The sequence below is a fragment of the Saccopteryx leptura genome, chromosome 2, assembly GCF_036850995.1.
Source record: "Saccopteryx leptura isolate mSacLep1 chromosome 2, mSacLep1_pri_phased_curated, whole genome shotgun sequence".
Lineage (NCBI taxonomy): Eukaryota > Metazoa > Chordata > Mammalia > Chiroptera > Emballonuridae > Saccopteryx > Saccopteryx leptura.
In genome coordinates this window covers 14,457,328-14,482,033 of record NC_089504.1, presented here as the reverse complement: position 1 = coordinate 14,482,033, position 24,706 = coordinate 14,457,328, and the positions used below count along the sequence as shown (strand labels likewise).

At 39.7% G+C, this 24,706-nt stretch overlaps 1 protein-coding gene across 3 annotated transcripts in view; it reads left to right on the top strand.

Moving 5' to 3' along the window:
* The window catches only part of CNTRL (centriolin), a 98,199-nt gene that overhangs the window by 29,912 nt on the left and 43,581 nt on the right, over positions 1–24,706 (top strand). For 2 of the 3 annotated variants that reach the window (XM_066367276.1, XM_066367277.1), the window contains 11 exons: positions 5,944–6,097; positions 7,064–7,284; positions 10,553–10,729; positions 12,046–12,180; positions 15,021–15,166; positions 15,743–15,950; positions 16,425–16,604; positions 18,884–19,063; positions 19,812–19,928; positions 20,214–20,358; positions 20,839–20,987. In XM_066367276.1, coding sequence (XP_066223373.1) covers positions 5,944–6,097; positions 7,064–7,284; positions 10,553–10,729; positions 12,046–12,180; positions 15,021–15,166; positions 15,743–15,950; positions 16,425–16,604; positions 18,884–19,063; positions 19,812–19,928; positions 20,214–20,358; positions 20,839–20,987 — 1,812 coding nt within the window. Of the gene's footprint in view, positions 1–2,432; positions 2,588–5,943; positions 6,098–7,063; positions 7,285–10,552; positions 10,730–12,045; positions 12,181–15,020; positions 15,167–15,742; positions 15,951–16,424; positions 16,605–18,883; positions 19,064–19,811; positions 19,929–20,213; positions 20,359–20,838; positions 20,988–24,706 lie in introns of those variants that run through there. The other variant, XM_066367278.1, reaches the window with a different exon arrangement.

The window sequence follows — 24,706 nt, the reverse complement described above, 5'->3', positions numbered from 1 at the left end:
TTTATTGACGGTAAGAAAAATTTGTATTTTGTTTTATTCCAAAAACGGACAGAACTTTCCGGTAGACCTTATAAAATAATATGTCTGTAGTATATGTCTGTTTAAAAAAACAACAACCTAGAGTTTGAATAAGGTAGCTTTAAGTAGAATGAGGGTTGCATGGTATATATATATATATTTTAAAGTGGTTGTATTTCATTATATTTCAAATCAAGAGAAACTTGTTTCAAGGTGCTCTCTAAACCACTTACACCTTCTCTCTCTTTGCCTTGTTTTCTTCTTTCTTGAGAAGTTTGTGGTGAGATAGGAGAGCAGAAATAGGTTTAAAATCTCTTTTCTACTCCTTTAACTTTTATGCAATTATTTCACTAAAGCTGTTTGTTGTTTTATATTGTTTTGTTTTCTCCTTAACAAGGAAACATTTCTCCAGACTAGAGTATGTCTTCCTAAAATGTGGCCAGAGGTGGTCAGGTAGCTGGATGATGGAGTTAGGTTCTTGTCTCCTTCTGTCTCTACCCTGAGAAGTCTTACTAATGGCTTGTATTTTAGCCAATATTTGTACAATTGAAGTAAAAATATTCTGCATATTTTAATGGTATATTTTGAATAATAAAGTAATTTTTAAAGAATTTTAAGATCAAGAGAAATTATAGAATTTAACATGGTAAGAACAATTTACTAGAATTGCTTTAAATATTGACAAGTTCTTAAGTATTCCTTTAAACATGTTAGTAAAATATCATACGTCTTTTACAGCCCAGCTAATTTTGACGAAAGGGTGCCCTTTTCATCATAGACGTAAGGTCCTTTCTAACAAAACCCTGAGTCTTAGTATTAAAATTAGAACCAAAAGTAATTTTGATTATTATAATTTTTAGTAAATGAAAAATTAGAGTTTTTTCTATGTTTATTTTATTGATTTTTAGAGAGAGAGGAAAGGGGGGAGAAAGAGAGAGAGGCAAATATATTGGCCTGTTCCTGTTCCTGTATGTGCCCTCGCCAGGGGTCAAACCGGCAATCTCTGCACTTCTGGATGATGCTCTAACCAAGCTATCTGGCCAGAGCACAAAAAAAAATTAGAGATTTTAAATAATGCGCAAAATATGGTTAATAATATTTTACTTTATTGCATTTATTTATTCAGAAGTCTACCACCCCGTGTGAGGCCCCTGAGGACCGGAACTGTATCCCCAGGGGCTAGCTCTCTGTTTATGAATGCTTGCATCAAGGAAGGTGGGAAGGAACCTGCTTACAAGAGCTACCCAGTCAGAACCTACATTGTATGTTCACTGTCAACCAACAACTGTGATATTCCTAACAGGAAGCCTAGTGCTCACTGTATTTATGTAAAGAATTACATATTGGAGGGAGTTAAATGAGAAGTAGGAATGGCTTCTGTTTTTATGGGAGCCAAAATCAATCTGTGTTAGTGTCAATGAAACATACAAACCAGATTTAAGGTTCCTTTTTGGTATTGTTTTTAACTATTAAAGGTTAGTTCTTAAGGTTACAGCCTTAGTCTGAGCACTGGAAGATATCTCTTTACTTTGTTCACCAGAGGGAGCATCTTTTTCTAATTGTCACAGAGTTGCCTTATTGGCGAGTGTTAGGCACCCTATTTTAGGCTACAAATACAAACATTTTAGCAAAAGGGAAAGGATCAAGAGTGGGATCCCTGTATATTTTTTCACAGATGTAGATAGATTTTTGTTTAACTTTTGTTATCTAATTAGATAAGGTATCTTTCTGAATAGCAAATAAAATTTAAAAGTAAAAAGCCTGAGAGACAGAAGATAATATATGACTGAGATATGATGGAAGGCAAATAGATTGTCAACAATGTCCTGCATAGAGCTGGGTTTTTGCACTACTGGTGAGGAACTTGATCACAGTGTCCCTATGAGATTGATGACATATTTTTCATTTTGTAGATGAGAATATGGTTTAGAAAGATTAAATTGTTTCCTAAATTCACCCTTTTAGGAAGAGGTAGAGCCCATGCTTATATGCTGCTACCATGACCCTCTCCCCTCAAAGGAATTAAAGGTCTAAAGAGATTAATTATTTTTAAAATTAGCTTAGAGCTGAGCTGGAGTAGTTTTTAGCAAAGATAAGCATTAAACTAGGTTTCAAAATGAAAAGATATTATTTAAAAATCAAATCATTTTAGTTATAGAAAACGGTCATAGTTAGAAGCACATATATCACAGGAGCAAATAATAAAAGAAGGATTTACATCGCTCTTCCCTATAAGGCAATTCCCTGTGGATGCGAACGGTAACTGCTGTCTGTGGGGATTTAGCCTGTACTAGTCTTTTGCAAAGGGTGCGCATGATTGGCCCTCTTGAGCTTCCTGTGTTGTGGGGGGAGCCACAGAGACTGCTTGTGATTGGACTAGCTGGCTGCCACTCTCCGCCGGGAATGTGGTTTGAAGAGCTGGGATGTCTCAGAGGATTGCAGGCACTTAACAAAAATGTGGCTGTCAGAGAGGGAAGTGCACATAAATTTGAAGACATTAGAAAGTGTTCCGCCCACTATCTGCTTGCTCTCAACGGCTCAGTTTTAACAGAACAAATTCTGAGTTAAGGTAGGATCGTTTTCTCTGTCGACAAAGGGCTTAAAAGGAGGAGGAGTCAGAGATGTAAGTTCCTGTTTTTACAATAACTTTTGTGAGCTCTACACTACTGAAAATCCAGAAATCTATATACTTTTGCTCCCATGTGTTTAGCGGACCATGGGCATATTGATCCGATTTTTAGTCCTGCATGTGAAGAGATTTTAGTAAAAATTTTAATGGTGAATTTTAAAGATATATTCATAGAGTTATGAATACAGGAGTTTTTTTGTTTTCTTTCTTAAATTCTTTATTGAGCAATAAAAATTTTAAATTTACTTAGACTGTAAGCTGTTACCTGCAGTTATCTTTTCAGAAAGATTTGGGATGAATATTTTGGTAATGTTGGGAGAAGAAGAGTTTTGAAAATCTCATCAAGTTTTGCCAGTAGTAAATTTAAAACCCATCAAGCTGCCATTCGTTTCTTGTCTTTGGAGACAGCAGACTTATAAAATTGAAAAACTGTTCTTTTATATAATCAGTTGGGTCTTGTAGTTTATTGTTTATAGTTCTTTCTCCTGATTACTTTTGATTTATTGTTCTGTACCTCTGATCGGGGAGATAGGGAGGGAGTATGAGAGCCCTGAGGGTGTGAGCAAGAGGGCAGAGAATCTCTGGGGAATTATTTTGTCTGTATGAACAGTCTCCAAATGACCCAGACAAGTCATTTGATGAATCTGAGACTCAGTTTTCTCAAGTATAAAAGGAAAGGGTAGACTACTCCCTGGTTGTCAGTTTATCCCCCCACCACACCTGAGAAACACAGTCCAGTGTTTTCAGTTACCAGCAGCTCCCTAAAGCAGTGCTTTTCTGGATGTGCGAGGGTTTATGGGTGTGTGAAGGCTCCCAGGAGCATATGTCATAGAAGAGGAGTGTGCCTCCATAGGGCCCTCCATCTTGAGAATCACTGGGCTAAGTGGTCTTTGAGGTCCCTCTGAGCTCCCAGTTGTAGAGCCTAAAATCAAAATGTTTGTTGTATAAGGAATTGAAAATAAAATAAAATTTCAAGTAAGTTTTCATTTCATGTCTCTTATCCCCTAAGAAAACTTTCTTAAAGTACATGTAATATTTTTATTAATAAAGGCATCACTTTATTATACATTATTTTTGATATTAAAAACCTCAAAAGAAAAAAGTCTCTTATAATTCTTCCACCCAGATATAATCCTTGTTAACTTTTGGAATTTGTCTTTTCTGTTTTATATGTAATCAATTAACTTTTTGGAAATCTTTTTAAAGAGACATTTAAAAAGAAAATGTATAGGCCCTGGCCGGTTGGCTCAGTGGTAGAGCGTCGGCCTGGCGTGCAGAAGTCCCGGGTTCTATTCCCGGCCAGGGCACACAGGAGAAGCGCCCATCTGCTTCTCCACCCCTCCCCCTCTCCTTCCTCTCTATCTCTCTCTTCCCCTCCCACAGCCAAGGCTCCATTGGAGCAAAGATGGCCCGGGCGCTGGGGATGGCTCCTTGGCCTCTGCCCCAGGCGCTAGAGTGGCTCTGGTCGCAACAGAGCGATGCCCCGGAGGGGCAGAGCATCGCCCCCTGGTGGGCGTGCCGGGTGGATCCCGGTCGGGCGCATGCGGGAGTCTGACTGTCTATCCCCGTTTCCAGCTTCAGAAAAGTACAAAAAAACAAACACTGAAAAGGAGGATTCTGGGATAGGGCCATCTCTGCCGTGAGTTTCCTAGGGCTGCTGTAAGCACCATAGGTAAGGTGACTTAGAACAACAGAGATCTAGTCTTAGTTCAGGAGGCTGAAAGTCCAAGATCAAGGCATGGGCTGGGCCTCACTCCCTCTGAAGATTAGGGAAGGGTCCTTTCCCTTCTCTTCCAGCTTCTGGTGGTGCTGGCACTCTTTGGCTTGTGGACATTATGGGCCCATAAAGGGAAGCAGGTTATGTCTTTCTCTATAAAGTTGGGAACCTATGGACTACACAGTTCCATTCCTAAGACAGTGACGTAACCTGAATTTGAAGCATATTTGGACGTAAGTTGAAACATATCCTAGCCTAAGTCACAGTTGTAAAATCCTATCCTAACACAATTATAAAATCATAATCAGAACACAAAAACACAACTAAACCACAGGAAAAGGAAAAGGATGTAAATATACTGTACTGTACATTGTACTGTAGTGACAAAAAATGAATTTAAAAAATTCCTTTATCCTGTGGCTGGCTTGCACACTGGAGGGGGCATTGCAAGGTGGGAGTGAGGGACCTCTAGGGAGGAGGAAGCTGGAGGCAGGAGAACCTGCAGAAGGTTCTGGAGACACTGGGTCAGGTGATCAGGATTGCCTAAGGAGAAGCAGGAGACGCTGGAGAGGATTCTACCTGGACTACAGGTGTTTCATCTCGAGAAGCAGCTGATGCAGAGGGTACAGGGTCTGTTGCAGGCCTCTCTGCCTCTTAAAGAATTGTTCCAGGCCAGTCTGGAAATACGAAGCTAACTATATAAGCCAAAACACATCTCAATTTTTTAAAGTTTTTACAGGAGTGAGCATCGTAAACTCAAAACATCTTGTGTTAAGACTGTCGTAACCCAAGGATCCCCTGTAAGTTGTCTTCTAAAGCAGGAATCTTCAAGCTCAAAAAGTATTAGGATTCGAAGAAAACCATAAAGAAGGGCCCTGGCCAGATAGCTCTATTGGTTAGAGCATCACCCGAATCGTAGAGGTTGCCAATTCGATCACTGGTCAGAGCACATACAGGAACAGATCAGTACTGTATTCCCCTCTCTCCTTCTCTCTCTCTCTCTCTCTCTCTCTCTCTCTCTGTCTCTCTCTTTTCCTTCTCTCTTGCTGTAAATCAATAAATAAAAATTTAAATTAAAATAAACATTTTAAAAAAAGAAGGAATGAAAACCATAAGTAACCTCTTTTCAGAAATTTTTTGGGGGGGACTAAGGGAGGCAGGAGGCAGATGTGGGGTCACCTGATGGCTACATCGATCATGTGGTTCCCTCTCTTTGTTTCTGTAAAAGACTCTGGAGGCTGCCATGCCAGGCCCTGTACCCAGCCAGGACAGTGGTTGGGTCCCTCCCTCCTGGCTAGTGCATTCCTGGAGACATTTTAATGCAGTTCAAAGAAATCTGACCTTGGCTACATTGCTTACTGGCTGTGCCCTTGGAAAAATCACTTCACCTCTTTTCTCCTCCTTTTGCTCATCTGTGAAATGGAGATCGTTCCCACATCAAGTCATCCTGGTGTTTAAGTGAAAATACTTATGTGAAAACAACACAGGGCCTGACGTAAAATAGATGCAAATTGTTACATTTTATTTAACTATCTTCCTTAAGGATTATTTTTAAAAGAGTTTGTTTTTTTCAATTCAGTGTCATATGAAGGCTCAGAAAAGGGGTAAAGAACAACAGCTTGACATTATGAACAAGCAGTACAAACAACTTGAAAGTCGTTTGGACGAGATACTGTCTAGAATTGCTAATGAAACTGAGGAGATTAAGGACCTTGAACAACAGCTTACTGAAGGTGAGAATTTAAGTTGATTTAAAGGTAAATTAGTTTGAGTATCAATAACAACAAATGGTATCCAGATAGGCATTAATCCAGATATTAGCTAAATATGCTTCAGCTGTTAGTACTAGTATTTGATAGGGGAATATTGGCACAGTACTCAAAAGTGTATAATAAAAATAAAAACTTTAATTGGGTTGTGTTGATGTCCTACTGAATAGGTCATTACAGTCAGTAGGCAAGAAGTCAGTTCCATGCTCTTGATAAACTCTGACATGTGATTGTCTTCTCCTAAGGCAGAAAATCCTTCAGGGGCAAAAAGCCCATTGCCATTCAGGCATGCAGTGTAGTTAGTTATAAGCAGAGTGTGGAAAGAATCTTAGGATCCACTATCACAATGCAGATTTTAATTGTGACATTGTCACAGTAGTGAAAGGGGAGGATAAAAGGCTATAATGGTGAGCGCCTTTACTTGATGTAAGATCCCTGGCCATTTCGTCGTTATCAGCCATGTGACCTGGAACAAGTTGTTTCTGTGTCAGTCTTAGTTGTTTGGAAGATTAAATGAGGTAGTGTTCATAAAATGCCTGGCACATAATAGGTACCTAATATAGGGTTGGAGTTTTTTCTTCTTCTTCCTTTTTGTCTTCAGATTTCATGTTCCCAGTCTGGAGTTAGTCTGGTTTGTTGAGTGGCTTTGTTTTGTGCATCTAGCAGCAAAAACTCAGTTTTATAAGCACTGTCCAGTGAGTATACTGTTTTTATTGTATATCTGCTTAATGGTTCTGTACTTTGGTTAATAGTGGGAAAACTATCGTTATATTTTGAAAAAGAAAAAATAAGATAGTAGGAAATAATTGAAAGCTTAGATTTTCATTCTTAGCTGGTAACAACAACTGAGGAGATTGCATGCAATATTAGTTATATATCTTGAAAACATTTATTTATATACATTATTACCTTCCCTCTTTTTTGTCTTAGGCCAGATAGCAGCAAATGAAGCCCTGAAGAAGGATTTGGAAGGCGTCATCAATGGATTGCAAGAATACCTAGGGACTGTCAAAGGCCAGGCAACTCAGGCCCAGAATGAGTGCAGAAAGTTACAGGACGAGAAAGAGACATTGCTGCAGAGACTGGCTGAGGTTGAGCATGAGAGGGACCAGCTGGAAATAGTTGCCATAGATGCAGAAAATATGAGGAAGGTATGATTTGTTTTTTTCTTGCCTGTTTTCCCTCGCCTCAGAAGTAGATGACGCGAATTGAGGAAGCTAAACAAGTTAGTAATGGTATATGTCCCAAAATTAAGTACAAGTTTTCTTCTTATTGTTGTTAGTGCTTCATCATTTTAACATTATTTTCAGATAAGACAGACACAGTATCGTACTCTTTTGTACCTGATTTGTTGCCACTTATTTGGAGCTTTCACTTGCTCTGTTTTAGTTTGGCAAACTTGATCATGCATGAGAACCCAGGTTCCTCACCTCATCCTCAATAGGGCTGGCTCTGGAAATTTGAATACATATATGTTAGTATTATGAAATTTCTCAGGCCTATAAAAATATCAAAATTAGTATTAATACCAAGTACTTACAACCTAACTTAAGGAATAAAATGTTACAGATATAGTGGAAACCCTCTGTTTCGTACTCCCTTCATAGTTAGCAAAATCCTGATTACGGTTATTTCCCTGCATCTTTCTTTTTTATTTTATATGTATATCCATTTGAAGCAATATGTAGTATTGTTTGCATAATTTTAAGATTTATTTAAAAGGTATGATAGTGTACATATTCTTTGGCTGCATCCTTTCTTCTCTTGTATTTACTTTTGATAATTATGTGATAATGAATCATGTAGCTCTACTTTATTTTTATTGATGTATGTAACATCCCATTATATGTCCATATCACAAATTTATTGCTTATTTATTCTCCTCTTGGGGGACATCTAGTTGGTTTCCATTCTTTTGCTATTACAAACAATGTTGAGAGCAACATTCTTGTGCAGATCTTGAGTATGAGAACTATGTTTATGGTGGAACTGTGGGTCAGAGACTATCTGCCGCCTCAGCTTCACAAGATATTGTCAGATTGTTGAATTGTTGTCCGTAGTGATTCTATCAATTTTTACTTCCACCAGTAACATGAGGGCTACCATTACACCACATCCTTGCCAATACCTTAGTGTTGTCCAACTTTTATTTTTTAAGCTTTTATTTTGAAATAATTTACAACTCTCAAAAGAGTTCCAAGAATAACTCACTATACCTTTCATTCAGAGTTACCAATTAATATTTTGACACATTTGCTTTGTCTCTCATGTATAAGTTTACATGATTTTATATAAATTTTTCCCTAACCGTTTGAGAATGAGTTACAGACATCTTACTCTATAGTTTCTAAATATTTCAGGGTGTGTTTCCCAAGAACAAAGACATTTTCTAACATAAACACAGAATAGTGACCAAATTCAGGAAATTTAATATTTTGTCAAACTTGGTGTTTGCCAATCTGCTGAATTTGAAATGGGATCTTTTTATATGAAAATTTTTCTACTTATAGGAAAGTTGAAATAATTGTTTACTAAACATCTATGGTTCTCTTAGATTCTACAACATATATTTTGCTGTGTTTGGTTGTTTCTTTGTTTTTTTGTTTTGGCTATGTCATTTAAAAGTTGCAGATACCGGCCCTGGGGGGTTGACTCAGCGGTAGAGTGTTGGCCCAGCGTGTGGAAGTCCTGGATTTGGTTCCCAGCCAGGGCACACGGGAGAAGCGCCCATCTGCTTCTCCACCCTTCCCCCTCTCCTTTCTCTCTACCTGCCCCCCCCCCCGCCCCCGCAGCCAAGGCTCCATTGGAGCAAAGTTGGCCCGGGCGTTGAGGATGGCTCCATGACCTCTGCCTCAGGTGCTAGAATTACTCCAGTTGCAGTGGAGCAGTGGCCCACATGGGCAGAGCATCGCCCCCTGGTGGGCATGCCTGGTGGATCCTGGTTGGGCACATGCGGGAGTCTGCCACCCCCCCCTTCTCACTTTGGAAAAATATTTATACAAAAAAAAAAGGCCTATAAACTTACTGCCTAGGAAGTTAGCAATTATATATATATATCTATATATTGATATATCTATAGATATATATATAAAAAGTTGCAGATATCATGACATCATCCTTTAAGTATACATCTCTTAAAAACAAGGACTTTTTCCCCCTATATCACTATGATACCATTATTGCACCTAGGAAAGTTAACAATTCCATAATGTCATCTAATGTCTGAACCATATATAAATTTTCCCAGTGGTGCCAAGAGTGTCTTTTATAGCTTGTGTGTATGTATGTAGAGTCCAGGCAGTAGTCCTATAGAGTGTTCTACATTATGGATTTGTCTGATTGTTTCTTCATGATGTGTTTAACTTGTTCTTCTGTGCTCTATGAAATAGTATCTTTTTTAAACTGCATTTGCCCCTAGTTACTGGAGAGGTTGAACACCTTTCGTTTGTTTATTTGCCATTCAGTGTTCTTCTTCAATGAATTCTCTATTCATATTTTTTTACCTTTTTTCTACTGGGTTGTTTGTCTTTTTCTTAACGATTTATAGGAATTCGTTATATATCATGGATACTAATCCTCTGTTGATTATATATGGAGTCACATTTTGAAGAAACAACCCAAATAATTCAGATACCTGATGCTTTTTGGACCACACATTGAGAAACTCTTCTGTAGAAGTTCTCATCATACTATCTCCCTCTTTAATCCAGAATAATTTGATCTAATTCTTTAAGATCCCAAATAAATAGGTGCAAGCTATAGTATTTAATTATAAAATACAGATGGGCTAAAATGTCTCAGAACTGCAGTTTGCTAATCAGTGTGTGTTTATATTCTTCTTAGCACTCATATAAGTTATTCTAACTTCCTTAATATTAGTGCCTGTCCCATTTTGTTCTTCTGATAAGTGAACATACTGTGGTTTAATAGAGTGTGGGCTTTAGAGTCAAAGATCTCAATTCATATTCTAACTGTATTCTCTTTTAGCTACACACCTCCATGCCATTTACTTAGATATTCATTCTCTGGTTCTTCATCTTTGAAATGGGAATAATCTGTCTTGCATATTAATTATAAAGATGCAATAAAATAATATGAAGACATTTATTCCAGTGTCTGATAGAAAATAGGTTTTAAGTTTTATTCTCCTCTTTTTTTCTTATCTGTGTAGGCACATTTAAAGTATTATACTTTGGAAACCATATTAGTAGCTTATTGATTTTTCTAATTACGTTTAGTCAGCATTTTGCTTTCCAGCTGGGATATGCACAGTCTGTGGCTTCATATGTCTAATGAACACTTTCTGTGCCAGACTGGCCAGTATTTGGTATACTGTGCTCAAGTTACTTATAATGGTTTGCAGATGCTTAAGCGGCACAGTGAGAGTTTTGTAGTTAAACACACTCTGAATCCTTCCAGGAGCTTGCAGAGCTAGAAAGTGCCCTCCAGGAGCAGCATGAGGTGAATGCATCCCTGCAGCAGACCCAGGGAGATCTTAGTGCCTATGAGGCTGAACTAGAGGCTCAGCTAAAAATACGTGATGCTGAAGCCAACCAGCTCAAGGAAGACTTGGATAAACTAACAAGGCTCAGCCAGGTAAGTAAGATCAAAAAGCCATCTAGAAACCAAGTAGCCTGTGGCCGTAACATATCAGTCTTCCTTTAATGTAATGTAAAATTAAGCACTTTTTAATATAATATATAGAGAGTGATGAGAAAAGCACATTTTTCGAGTCAGACATTCCGAGTTCAAATACTACCCCTGTGTGAACAAGTATAAATCACTTCCTTCATGGCTCCAAGTCTCTGACAAATGCCTCCTTGTCAGTAAAATGGGTAATGATGAGGGTAAGGGAGATAATGGGCATGAAAGCACTTAGTAGTTGGTATTTAATAAATTCTAGTCTTTTTCAAACAGCTTTAAGAGACCTCTTAAGTTGATGTTAAATTTTATTTTGCTACCTCCTATCCACTCATTTAAATTATACTTGTAAATTAGAGAAATTGTTAATCATCCAGCTAATACTTAACGGTTGGCCAATGAGGACCACATGCTGGGAATGTTGCAGAAAATAGCGCAAATATGGTCACTGTCCTTGTGAAACTGACAGTCCGGCAGGTGAAACAGGTGTGGGAGAAAGAAAGGGGTAGGGTTCTGTGGCTGGGGAAAGGTGTTCGGGAAGGACTACCCTACAGAAATGATCCCTCTAACTAAGACTTGAAGGATGAGTAGGATTTGGCTGTGCATAAGGAGCAAGGTGAACTGGGAAGTGGTAAAAGGGTGAGTGTTCTAGGCATAGAGGCAAGGCGAAAGAGCATAGTACATAGAAGTGCTGTAAGTATGCCTCCAGTGTCCCAGGAGCAAGGAGAGGAGTAGGGAAAGAGGGTGAGAAATAAAGGAGAGATGAAGGTGGGTGGAGAGGCAGACAGAGGCCAGTTATAATATATTCTTTATCAGATTAAAAATACAGTTTTATTTAGCTATTAACCAGATGAGCTGCATCTTCCTCCAGGAGGTCCACCTTGCTTTTCCCCATCTGCCTGCTGAAAATCTGGGTTTAGGACTCTGCTTAATGTGCTCAAAGTGTTGTATCATGTGTATGGTGATGGTTTGTGTACATTGTAGATCACTCACAGAGCTTTTGAAGGGAGGTCTTAGGGCCCACCCAGGAAATTCTGATTTGGTGTGTCTGGACTGAGATGATTTCGATACTTTTAAGTATTAATAGTTTTAGGAGGCATGTGAAAAAAAATTATCTTGGATCTTTAAATTTGGGAGTACAGCATAAAATTGATTGTTGTAAAACCATAGCTAGCAAGGGACTGCATGTGCATGTAAATTTCTTTATGCCTTTTTAGATCATAAATTATTGCTATTTTGTGTTTTCATATCATTGCTTCCTGTGGGAATAGTTAGAACAATTAGCCCTTCAAGCAGAACTTGAGAAGGAAAAGCAAGCCTTCAAGAACGCCCTCAGAAAAGCCCAGTTCTCAGAAGAAAAGGACCAAGAAAATAGTGAGCTCCGCTCGAAACTTAAACAGCTGCAGGTAGGGACTTGTTGGTTCTGAATACATTCTTACATGGGACACTCAAAGGTATTGACGTCTTTAGTAAGCAACTTGACAACCTGCTCTAACATGTAGTAAGCAATTTGAATGATTAGAAAAAAGAAATTATGTGTGGAACAGTATCAGAGCCACTGTTCCCGTATGAGCCTATTGTTTTAAAATTATTAGAAAGTATATCCTTTGTGGTGCAAAGAGATGGAGGCAGTGTCAATAGTAAACAGACAAGGCAGTGTACACTCATGGGTGAAAGTAACCCTGCTTTTCTCCTAGAAGCAAACTTGTCACCAGACTGAGCTAAAGTTATCAGATTGGTTCCTTCTTTTTCCACTTAAGTATCTATCCAGGAATTTAACTAGCATAGGTTGCAGTAAAACTTTTTTACAATCCCTGTCTCAGAAAGGATGCTGTTAAAAATGCAGTCATTTTACATTGCTAGGGGTTTTCTTTGGCTAAATATTTTTATAGCTATTGTCACAAAAATGTGACCAACAAACTGTAGGAGAAGCAGGTAGACAGGATTTTCCAGATAATTAAACTCTTTCAAAGAGGACAGATGTCTGAATGAACAAGTACCTGGATCAATACTCAGTTTCCAAATCTGTGGGTCAGGGGCCGCTTCTGACTGAGGTGGCAGCTGTTACACCTCACCAGAATTAAGGGCAGAGTTGCTGTGGTTTGGGGAAAGCTTCCAGAAAGTCATACAAGGAGGTTAGTGACAAATAAGACTAAGCTTACCCAAATTCTCTCTCCAGTGCTTTAAATATTTTTTCCTCAAAATTTAAGGAAATCTAAAAACCTAGAATTAAATTTTTACTGCTATCAGTTCAACTTCTGAAGCAAATATAAAAATATACGTGTTTTTTTTATTTTTAGTGTGAGATGTATGTGTTGGGTGTTCATTGGATTTTTTTTTTTTTTTTTTTTTTTTTTTTTTATTTTTCTGAAGCTGGAAACAGGGAGAGACAGTCAGACAGACTCCCGCATGCGCCCGACAGGGATCCACCCGGCACGCCCACCAAGGGTGATGCTCTGCCCACCAGGGGGCAATGCTCTGCCCCTCCGGGGCATCGCTCTGCCATGACCAGAGCCACTCTAGCGCCTGGGGCAGAGGCCAAGGAGCCATCCCCAGTGCCCGGGCCATCTTTGCTCCAATGGAACCTTGACTGCGGGAGGGGAAGAGAGAGACAGAGAGGAAGGGGGGGTGGGTGGAGAAGCAAATGGGCGCTTCTCCTATGTGCCCTGGCCGGGAATCGAACCCGGGTTCCCCGCACGCCAGGCCAACGCTCTACCGCTGAGCCAACCGGCCAGGGCCTATTTTTATTTCTACTTTGGAAAATTTCAAATAATCACAAAAAACAGAGTACAGTCATGACCTCTTATTGACCCAACTTTAATAATTATTGCATTCATAAATATTTCACATCTTTAAAGAAAAAAACTAAAATATATTCTTCTGGGGCCTCTCCAAAATAGAAACTGAAGTCAGCTTTCCGGAATGCTGGCCCATTCTGTGAGACTATCTGCGTTAGAACTCGGCCCTCTGGTTATTTAGCCTACTAACCTACTACAGAGGGTAAACACACCTCATTTGTCTTTGTCAGAAATCCTTTGGTTTCAGTGAATTGAAACCTACTAACACCACTTCAGGAAAGGAGGTAGCTCACCAGAAACCAGAGCTGTTCTGTCCATCTTTCAGGAGCTTCGGGACCCTCTTCTTGCTCCTCCTTTGTCTCTCTGGGCATTGCATTTAGTCCAACATGGATCCTAGCCCTTAGCTGACGTATCTTTACAGGTCCAGCTCTTACACAGTCTTGCTGTACTGGATCTTGGTTCAATTTTTGGCGAGAGTGAGAACTTGTTTTCAGTGGATTTGGCTGGTCTTGGGTCAGATCACATTCAGCCAGGATTAGACAATAGTACACATAATGGCCACTTAAGGGCATTGGGGAGAGACAGTTTACAGATAAGATGCCTTCTAGATAGAACAGGCACTTAACACATCCAGTGCAATCCTAAATTCTCCATTTTAGTTCACAGCGTTACACTGAGCAAAGTAAATTAATCACTCAGGTAGGTATTCAGAGGAATACAGTTAGTAACTTAGGAGAAAGAACTATTTTTCTGTACAACTTAGGGAAATACTAGCAATTGTATGTGGAAGAGCCGTTTTTTAATTTAATCCTGAAGTTTAGCTATGTTAGTTTGTTGGCAGTGAAAATATGCTGGCATATAACAAACACTCCCTCAGAGAACTAAAAACTATTAGAGAAGCTTCAGTATTAGATACTCCATTTTTCAGTGGGTTGACAGATGGATCTGAGTATTTTGTTGGACTTGGGATCCAAATAAGGTGCACTCATTGCATTTGTTTGACTTGATTCTCAAGTGTCTTGTCTATAGATTTCCTCATTTTAAAATTTGTTATGTGTTAAAGGAAACTAGGTCTTTATCCTGTAGAGTTTTCTATAGTCTAGATTTTGTTGTTTGCATCCCCGTGGCATTGATTTATGCCACACATGGAGGTTTATTTAGATTCAAGTTAGTTTTTGGCAAGAAAACATTCATAGGCAGTGTTCATACGAACTTCTCTTTGCATCACATCAGGAGATATAATGGCTGGTTGTATCTTTTGTGACTTCATATTGATCAGTAGATTCAGACATTGTCAGCCAGCCCTAGTGGAAAGGGTTTAAAAAATTAGTAAAGGATGTTGAATAAAATTGTCATATGACAAGAAATACAGGCTGTATATGTGGGTTGGGTGTGTTTTAAATTTTGTTTTGCTAACTTTTACCTCCCCATTTTACTCCCCTTCATAGGATGACAATAACCTGTTAAAACAGCAACTTAAAGATTTCCAGAATCATCTCAACAATGTGGTTGATGGTTTGATTCGCCCAGAAGAAGTGGCAGCTCGTGTGGACGAGCTGCGGAGAAGACTCAAGTCAGGGGCTGGGGAGATGAGGTAATGGACAGTCAAGACCTCCAAGCGTACAGTGGGCCAAGCTCTGAGGGTCAGTGATGAGCTTACCTTTCCAAGTACTGTAAAATGGCTGATTTCTTTTGTAAGGTTTCCCTTTATCATATTTTCATAGTTGAGACATAAGATTGCTTGGCTCAAATTATCTGTCATTGATTTTTTTTACATTTTAAATTTATTATATTTTTTGGTATTATTTAATTTAAAAACAAAGGTTTTTAAGACTAACTATAGAAAATTCATTGCGTATGATTAGGAAGTAGAGATACATTATACATTTTAAATAGAAAACTATCCAGAGAAAACTGAGGCTAATTTAAATATATGAAATGGACATTTATTCTTTGAGCAGATGTTGTTAGCCTGTATTTTCAGAGTGACTGAGTCATTTGATAAAACAATGGTTTGACTTAGGGGATGTTTAGTAATTGCTGTGGGCTGACACCAGTCCCATCCCACACAACTCTTTACTCCTGCACTGATGTTACCAGTATGTTTGTACCTGGTAGCTAGCATCAAAATAAAAGGTCACATTTATACTATGTTTTTCTCCCTTATCAGAATCCCCAGTCCTTCAGATGTCTTAGGGAAAAGTCTTGCTGATTTGCAGAAACAGCTCAGTGAAATCCTGGCATGCTCTCAGTGGGAAAGAGAGGAAGCACAAGTGAGAGAGAGGAAACTCCAGGAAGAAATGGCTCTGCAACAGGAGAAACTGGCAAGTGGACAAGAAGAGTTCAGGCAGGCCTGTGAGAGAGCCCTTGGAGCAAGAGTAAGAAGGGGCAAGAGGCAGCTGGAGGGAGGTGTCTGGCAAATATTCACATTTTTCAGCAAATTACAATGCTCCCTTTCTTGTGTAAATACAGTACAAATGTTATTTTCACTCATAACAAGTCAAGCTGAGTGTGACTGAAATTCAAGCTTAAGTATGGCTACTGATGTCAAAGTCGTGCTTCTTTGTGACACTGTGTTTGCCTTGTCCTAGAAGAAGGGAGATAGGTTTCTTAACATGCAGGTAAATGAAGCCACATTGCTAGAGTATAGAGCTAGAATCAGATTTTGCTTGAGGTACTTCTTTTACTGAGGCAATCATTAAAATATATCCTAGAGAATATGCAAGAGAAAACTATCCCCAGTAACTCTGAGTACACAATTTTGTTATACTCTTCAGTAAAATGAAATATAATTCTCTAAAAAGTTTTTATTTTGCTTAAAAATTGTTTTTGAAACTTCCGTTTTCTCACAGATTAATTTGGATAAGAGACAACATGAAGCAAGGGTCCAGCAGTTGGAGAATGAAATTCACTATTTGCAAGAAAGTCTAAAAAGTATGGAGGAACTCCAAGGCCTCACAGATCTCCAACTGCAGGAAGCTGATGAAGAGAAGGAAAGAATCCTGGCCCAACTCCAAGAGTTAGAAAAAAAGGTGGGAAGACTAAGAAAGTGAGACACACAAATCCCTGCTGCCTGGTCCTGCCCCCAGTCATCAGGCCAGCTGACAAGGGAGGCGTGTGCTCCACAGTTGCCTTTGGCTGCATTGCTGGCCCTGAGGTGAACCTAACCTAAGAGAAATATGGATGCATGTCCTCAAATCAAGGGCCTTAAACAAGGGTGCATGACCGATGCAAATAAGAGAATAAAGAATTGGGAATGTAAGGAGTGACTTTAGAGCCGGTTAGGTGGTACTCAATGCTATGGGGGTGAGTTTGTCTCCTTAAAACCTCTTGCCCAGGCCCTGGCCGGTTAGCTCAGTGGTAGAGCGTCAGCCTGGCATGCAGGAATCCCGGGTTCGATTCCCAGCCAGGGCACACAGGGGAAGCACCCATCTGCTTCTCCACCCCTCCCCCTCTTCTTCCTCTCTGTCTCTCTCTTCCCCTCCCGTAGCCAAGGCTCCACTGGAGCAAAGTTTGCCCGGGTGCTGAGGATGGCTCTATGGCCTCTGCCTCAGGCGCTGGAATGGCTCTGGTTACAACAGAGCAACGCCCCAGATGAGCAGAGCATCGCCCCCTGGTGGACGTGCTGGGTGGATCCTGGTTGGGTGCATGCGGGAGTCTGTCTGACTGCCTCCCCGTTTCCAACTTCAGAAAAATACAGAGGAAAAAAAAAACCCACAAAAAAAACCTCTTGCCCAATTGGACACATTTGTGGTAAATTACTTTTAAACTCATCTTTCTTTCTCACACTCTGCCCTTTCTTTGAACTTCTCAGTCCCACCTAACCCTCTACTCCCATTGTCAGATCCTAGATTTTGTCCAAATTGTGCCTACCACCTTTGAAATCACAAACTGAAGTGTTACATTGATCATAACTCTTATCTTACCAGCACCCCCGTACTGACAACTTTTCAATCTTACTGAGAATTTCAGTGCATTAGCTACACTTGATCTGTTTGTTAAGCCTGTCTTTATTTTTCTCCTCGTCCAACTTAAATTCCATAGTCTATCACTGTGATTTTTGTAATTATCTTCACCATTTTTGCAATTATCTTCAAATCCTTTGCCCTTTTTCTCCTGTCTTACTTCTCTGACAAAACTGCAGCTATTAGCTTTCTTTGGACTTGCAGACATGCAAAGTATTCCTAAAGAAAGAAATCATCCATCCAGACATCGGGGTATCACTGTAAGCTCTTGGTCACCAACCTCCAATGGGAAACTATACCCTTGTCTCTAGTAAGCTCATTCTCTTGTGCTCTGTTGTTCATCTCTCCTTACTCCTCACACCCACCCTCGCCCTCCTCCCATCCTCAGCGAATGGCTTGCTTCATACTTCACTGAGAACCATCAGTCTCCAACTCTTACTGAGCCTGCCTCCAAAATGTAGCTGGAATACATGTCCTTTGTTTTTCTCCAATGCCGCCACCCTCATCCAGCCATCAGCCCTCTCCTGGATAATGACTGTAACCACCTGAAAGGTCTCCCGTTTCCGCTTGTGACCCTGCTTCACAGAGCAGCCAGTATGCTCTTTCAGAATGTAAATTGGGTCTTGTCATTTCCATTTGTATCACCCCCCCCCCCCCCGTCTCTAATAGCATCTGTTTATAATATAAAGACCAAATTCTTAAGCTTATGAGGCCCTGCATGATTGCCCGTGTTTAGTTCACCCCTTTTTTCACTAAGCTCCTCTTTCAGTTCATCAAACATGCCAAGTTCTGTCTTCCTTCCTGGCCTCCGCACAGGCCATTTCTTACCCCGGACTGTGTTCTTCTGCTGTTCTCCCTGACTGCTGCCTCCCACCAACCTATTCTCTCCCTGCCCATCTCCCAAAATGCGCCCTCTCCTGTCCCGGTAGGACTGACCGAGTTCTAGCTCTCCATCGGTCTGTGTGTTTGTTGACTATGTCTCTCCTCAGCTCCTGAGGGCAGCAGCCAAGTCTGTTGTCACCATATGCCTACCGCCTGACTCAGCTTTCCAAGCAGGTGGGCCGTCACTTAGCGATGTGCCAAGAACTGTCTTTCCAGTGAAGGAATGTACGGGCGCTAAGAATCTTGACTAAGAAGCCTGATTTCATTCTAAGTTTATCGTACAGTTTTGAGATGATTTTACTTATTCATTCACTTCATGAATATTTATGCAGCACCTGCTGTGTACCGGGTATTGTTTATGCATGGGATGTATAGCAGTAAACAGATTCCGCCCTCATGGGAGCTTTATTAATTCATTGCTACCAAATGATTCATATGTTTAACTAATGTTTCTTTTATTTTAGAAGAAACTTGAAGATGCCAAATCTCAGGAGCAGTTGCTTGGTTTAGATAAAGAATTAAAGAAACTAAAGAAGGCTGTGGCCGCCTCTGATAAGCTAGCCACAGCTGAGCTTACTATTGCTAAAGACCAGCTTAAGTCCCTTCATGGAACTGTTATGAAAATTAACCAGGAGCGAGCAGAGGTGAGTCCACAGGGACAGAACTCCCCAGTTTCCACCAGTGCCACTGCTGTCAAACTGTAACAACTTGTATTATTGATCCTCTTTTAGACTTTGGCTATTTTATAAACTCCGAAGCTATCTGTTTCCCTTCAGACCTGAAGATTATGTCCCTGCCATCATAGCTCTGCTATGGGTCTTGCACTCTATTGGTCCTGAAAGGAACCATCCAGTGAAACATGCCATCCCTACCTCAGTGTGGGGTTCTGCTGAGGGAGGTAGCTGCCATACACCCCCAAACAGAGGTCTCAGAGGCTTGCCATACAGTCCTGCTCAATCTCAGATTTTCCTCTTGTGCAATCAGATGTTTAATATTTTACCTCATATAGCTGTTAGGACTCCTGACTGAGATAATGTCTGTTAGTCTTTATAGGATGCAAATGCTAATGAGATTAAGACCATAGATCATAGGAGAGAATCTAATGAGAGTCCAAAGAGACACCAGTCATAGAAGACTGTAAAACAGTGAAGAAAACAATTAGCCCTTGCTCCTTCTGATGAGGTGCCCTGCTCACTCGACCCCACAGAGGGCTGGAGCAGGCTGCCAGGTGACGGGAACACCACAGGGCAGGGTGGGACTGCATGTCACATGTACGCGGGACAGCCAGGCATGCAGTGTGATGGAGGCCGAGGAATCAGGCTGGGAGGAAGAGGGAGATGAAGAAGACAGCCTGTGACCGCGCTGGTGCCTTTCTCACCCCCGTCCCAGCAGGAGTTGCAGGAAACGGAGAGATTTAGCCGAAAGGCAGCACAAGCAGCCAGAGATCTGAGCCGAGCAGAAGCAGAGATCGAACTGCTGCAGAATCTTCTCAGGGATAAAGAGGAACAGGTCGGTGCTGGTTCCCTGAGATCGCCTCTTGGTTGGGTCCTTGTCAGTTCCAAAAAGACTGGAGACTGTAGGTGACACCTCAGAATTTTGAAGTGCAATCACTAGCTCGTCAGTGCTTTATTTTCTACTGTGTGCTAAGGTCAGTGCACTTTAGTGATAAGGAGTAATGCAGGTTCCTCATTAGAAAGGTGTACGTAAAATGAAAGCATTACAATCAAGTGGCAAGGATACGAGCATTTGGGAAAGAAGACTCATTGGGAACTTTGTGTATGTGATTTCTAATAGTTTCGCATTGAGATGGAGAAAGTAGATGTAGGGACCAGAGGAGCAGACGCACAGGTGCTAGAAGTCCAGAAGCTGCATGAGACCATGGAGAGGCAAAGGACAGAGATCGCAAGGCTGCGGAATTTACTAGCCCTCTCTGGAACTGGTAAAGTGTTGGGCTTTGGTTTTGGTTGTGGTATTATAGTTGTTCTAAAATCAAAACATTTTGTTTGTTTTTGACTTTTAGCAAATTTATTTAACTGTTACAGATCAGTTCCATGCTTAATTTACATAGCTGAGATAATTAGCTTAATAAGTAAAAGCAAAGAATTAAAACATTTTATGTAAGCAGAGTATTAAGGGATTTGATTACAAAGAGACAAATTTATTTTTCTATTTTTAAAAGAAATAATGTTTAAAAATCTGTTTATTTTTCTTCTCTGGCTTACTTTATAAGTGGTCAACAGAAGGAGATGTCTGTCCTCTTTTAAGTGTTAACAAAATCTCATTACCAAAGGGCAGGCTGAAAGTCAGCTTTGAGGAACTGATAAAAATCATTGACTCTCATGGAATTGCTTTTGTATGTTGAGAAAGAAAGGAAATGGATGATTTTATAGCCACTTTATAGAACAGTTTTCCTTTCCAGATAACAAAGGAAGTTTTGAAAACGTTTTAAAAGAAATTGCTGAACTTCGGCGTGAAGTTTCTCATCAGAATGATTACATCAGCAGCATGGCAGATCCTTTCAAAAGACGAGGCTATTGGTACTTTATGCCACCACCATCATCGTCAAAAGTAGGAAGTCTGGGGTGCTGGGAGTATGTACTGGATTTTCTTGAAGAAAGTGTGACAGTGTTCCCTTCCCCAAATTTGTGAACAGATGTCAAGATCACACACCTAACCCAAACCATGCATTGAGATTTTTCTTTTAATTTTATTTATTTTTTAATTTTAATAGGGTGACATTGATAAACCAGGGTACATATGTTCAGAGAAAACATCTCTAGGTTATTTTGACATTTGATTATGCTGCATTCCCATCACCCAAAGTCCAATTGTCTTCTGTCACCTTCTAACTGATTTTCTTTGTGCCTCTCCCCTCTCCCAACCCCCTCCCTCTCCTCCCCCCCCCCGTAACCCCCACACTTTTGTCCATGTCTCTGAGTCTCAATTTTATGTCCCACCTATGTATGGAATCATATAGTTCTTAGTTTTTTCTGATTTACTTATTTCGCTCAGTATAATGTTATCAAGGTCCATCCATGTTGTTGTAAATGATCCGATGTCATCATTTCTTATGGCTGAGTAGTATTCCATAGTATATATGAACCAAAGCTTTTTAATCCACTCGTCCTCTGGCGGACACTTGGGCTGTTTCCAGATCTTCGCTATTGTGAACAATGCTGCCATAAATATGGGGGTACATTTCTTCTTTTGAAACAGTGCTCTGGTGTTCTTGGGGTATATTCCTAAAAGTGGGATAGCTGGGTCAAAAGGCAGTTTGATTTTTAATTTCTTGAGGAATCTCCATACTATTTCCACAGTGGCTGCACCAGTCTGCATTCCCACCATCAGTGCAGGAGGGTTCCCTTTTCTCCACATTCTCGCCAGCACTTATTCTGTGTTGTTTTGTTGATGAGCACCATTCTGGCTGGTGTGAGGTGATATCTCATTGTGGTTTTAATTTGCATTTCTCTAATAATTAGTGATGTTGAGCATTTTTTCATATGCCTATTGGCCATCTGTATGTCCTCTTTGGAGAAGTGTCTATTCATTTCTTTTGCCCATTTTTGGATTGGATTGTCTTCCTGGTATTGAGTTTTACAAGTTCTTTGTAAATTTTGGTTATTAACCCCTTATCAGACATATTGTCATATATATTCTCCCATTGTGTAGTTTGTCTTTTTATTCTGTTCTTATTGTCTTTAGCAGTCAGAAACTTTTTAGTTTGATATAGTCCCATTTGTTTATCCTGTCTTTTATTTTACTTGCCCGTGGAGATAAATTGGCAAATATATTGCTGCAAGAGATGTCAGAGAGCTTACTGCCTGTGTTTTCTTCTAAGATGTTTATGGTTTTACGACTTACATTTAAGTTTTTTATACATTTTGAGTTTATTTTTGTGAATGGTGTAAGTTGGTGGTCTAGTTTTATTTTTTTGCAGGTAGCTGTCCAATTTTCCCAACACCCTTTGTTGAAAAGGCTGTCTTTACTCCAATGTATGCTCTTACCTCCTTTGTCAAATATCAGTTGTCCATAAAAGTGTGGGTTTATATCTGGGTTCTCAGTTCTGTTCCATTGATCTATATGCCAGTACCAGGCTGTTTTGAGTACAATGGCCTTGTAGTATAACTTGATATCCAGAAGTGTGATACCTCCCACTTTATTCTTCCTTTTCAAGATTGCTAAGGCTATTCATGTTCTCTTTTGGTTCCATATAAATTTTTGGAATATGTGGGTTCTATATCTTTGAAGTAAGTCATTGGTATTTTAATCGGTATTGCATTGAATTTATAAATTGCTTTGGATAATATAGACATTTTAATGATGTTTATTCTTCCTAACCATGAGCACAGTATATGCTTCCACTTATTTGTATCTTTCTGATATCTTTTATCAATGTTTTATAATTTTTCAAGTACAGGTCTTTAATCTCCCTGGTTAAATTTATTCCTAGGTACTTTATTTTTTTGGCTGCAGTGGTAAAGGGGATTGCTTCCTTAATTTCTCTTTCTGACAGTTCATTGTTAGTGTATAAAAATGCCTCTGATTTCTGAGTATTAATTTTAAATCCTGCCACTTTGCTGAATTCACTTATCAGGTCTAGGAGTTTTTTGATTGACACTTTAGGGTTTTCTATATACAATATCATATCATCTGCAAATAATGATAGTTTTACTACTTCTTTTCCAATTTGGATGCCTTTTATTTCTTTTTCTTGTCTGATTGCTGTGGCTAGGACTTCCAGAACAATGTTGAATAAGAGTGGTGAAAGGGGGCACCTGTGCCTTATTCCTGATCTTAAGGGGATTGCTTTTAATTTTTGCCCATTGAGTATGATGTTGGCTGTGGGTTTGTCATAGATGGCCTTTATCATGTTGAGGTATGTTCCCTGTATTCCCACTTTGCTGAGAGTTTTGATCATGAATGGGTGCTGGATTTTATCAAATGCTTTTTCTGCATCTATTGAAATTATCATGTGGTTTTTCTTCTTCCTTTTGTTTATGTGATGAATCACATTGATTGATTTGCAAATATTGTATCAGCCTTGCCTCCCAAGAATAAATCCCACTTGATCATGGTGTATGATTTTTTTTCATATATTGCTGGATCCAGTTTGCTAATATGTTGTTGAGGATTTTAGCATCTAAATTCATCAGGGATATTAGCCTATAATTTTCTTTCTTTGTGTTGTCTTTGCCTGGTTTTGGAATCAGAATTATGCTCGCCTCATAAAAGGAGCTTGGGCCTGACCAGGTGGTGGCGCAGTGGATAGAGCGTCGGACTGGGATGCGAAAGGACCCAGGTTCGAGACCCCGAGGTCGCCAGCTTGAGTGCGGGCTCATCTGGCTTGAGCAAAGAGCTCACCAGCTTGGACCCAAGGTCGCTGGCTCCAGCAGGGGGTTACTCGGTCTTCTGAAGGCCCGCAGTCAAGGCACATGTGAGAAAGCAATCAATGAACAACTAAGAAGTCGCAATGTGCAACAAGAAATTGATGATTGATGCTTCTCATCTCTCTCCGTTTCTGTCTATCTGTCCCTGTCTATCTCTGCCTCTGTTAAAAAAAAAAAAAAAAGGAGCTTGAAAGTCTTCCTTCCTCTTGAATTTTTTGAAATAGCTTGAGAAGGATAAGAGTTAGTTCTTCTTTGAATATTTGGTAGAATTCACTTGTGAAGCCATCAGGCCCAGGACTTTTCTTTCTTGGGAGTTTTTTGATGACTTTCAATCTCATTTGTTGTAATTGGTCTGTTTAGGTTTTCTGATTCTTCCAGATTAATTTTTGGAAGATTATATGTTTCAAGGAATTTGTCCATTTCATCTAAGTTGTCTAGTTTTTTGGCGTACAGTTTTTCATAGTATTTTCATACAATATTTTGTATTTCTGTTGTTTCAGTTGTTATTTCTCCACTCTAATTTCTAATTTGTTTATTTGAGTCCTCTCTCTTTTTTTCTTGGTGAATCTGGTTAAAGGTTCATCGATCTTGTTTACCTTTTCAAAGAACCAGCTCCTGGTTTCATTGATCCTCTGTATTGTTTCTTTAGCCTCTATGTCATTTATTTCTGCTCTGATCTTTATTATTTCCTTCCTTCTACTAGCTCTGGGCTTTACTTGCTGTTCTTTTTCTAGTTCTTTTAGATGCAGGGTTAAGTTGTTTATTTGAGCTTTTCCTAGCTTCTTAAGGTATGCCTGTAATGTTATGAACTTCCCTCTCAGGACTGCTTTTGCTGTGTCCCATAAATTTTTTTTTATATAAATAAATTTTTATTAATTTTAATGGAATGCCATCAATAAA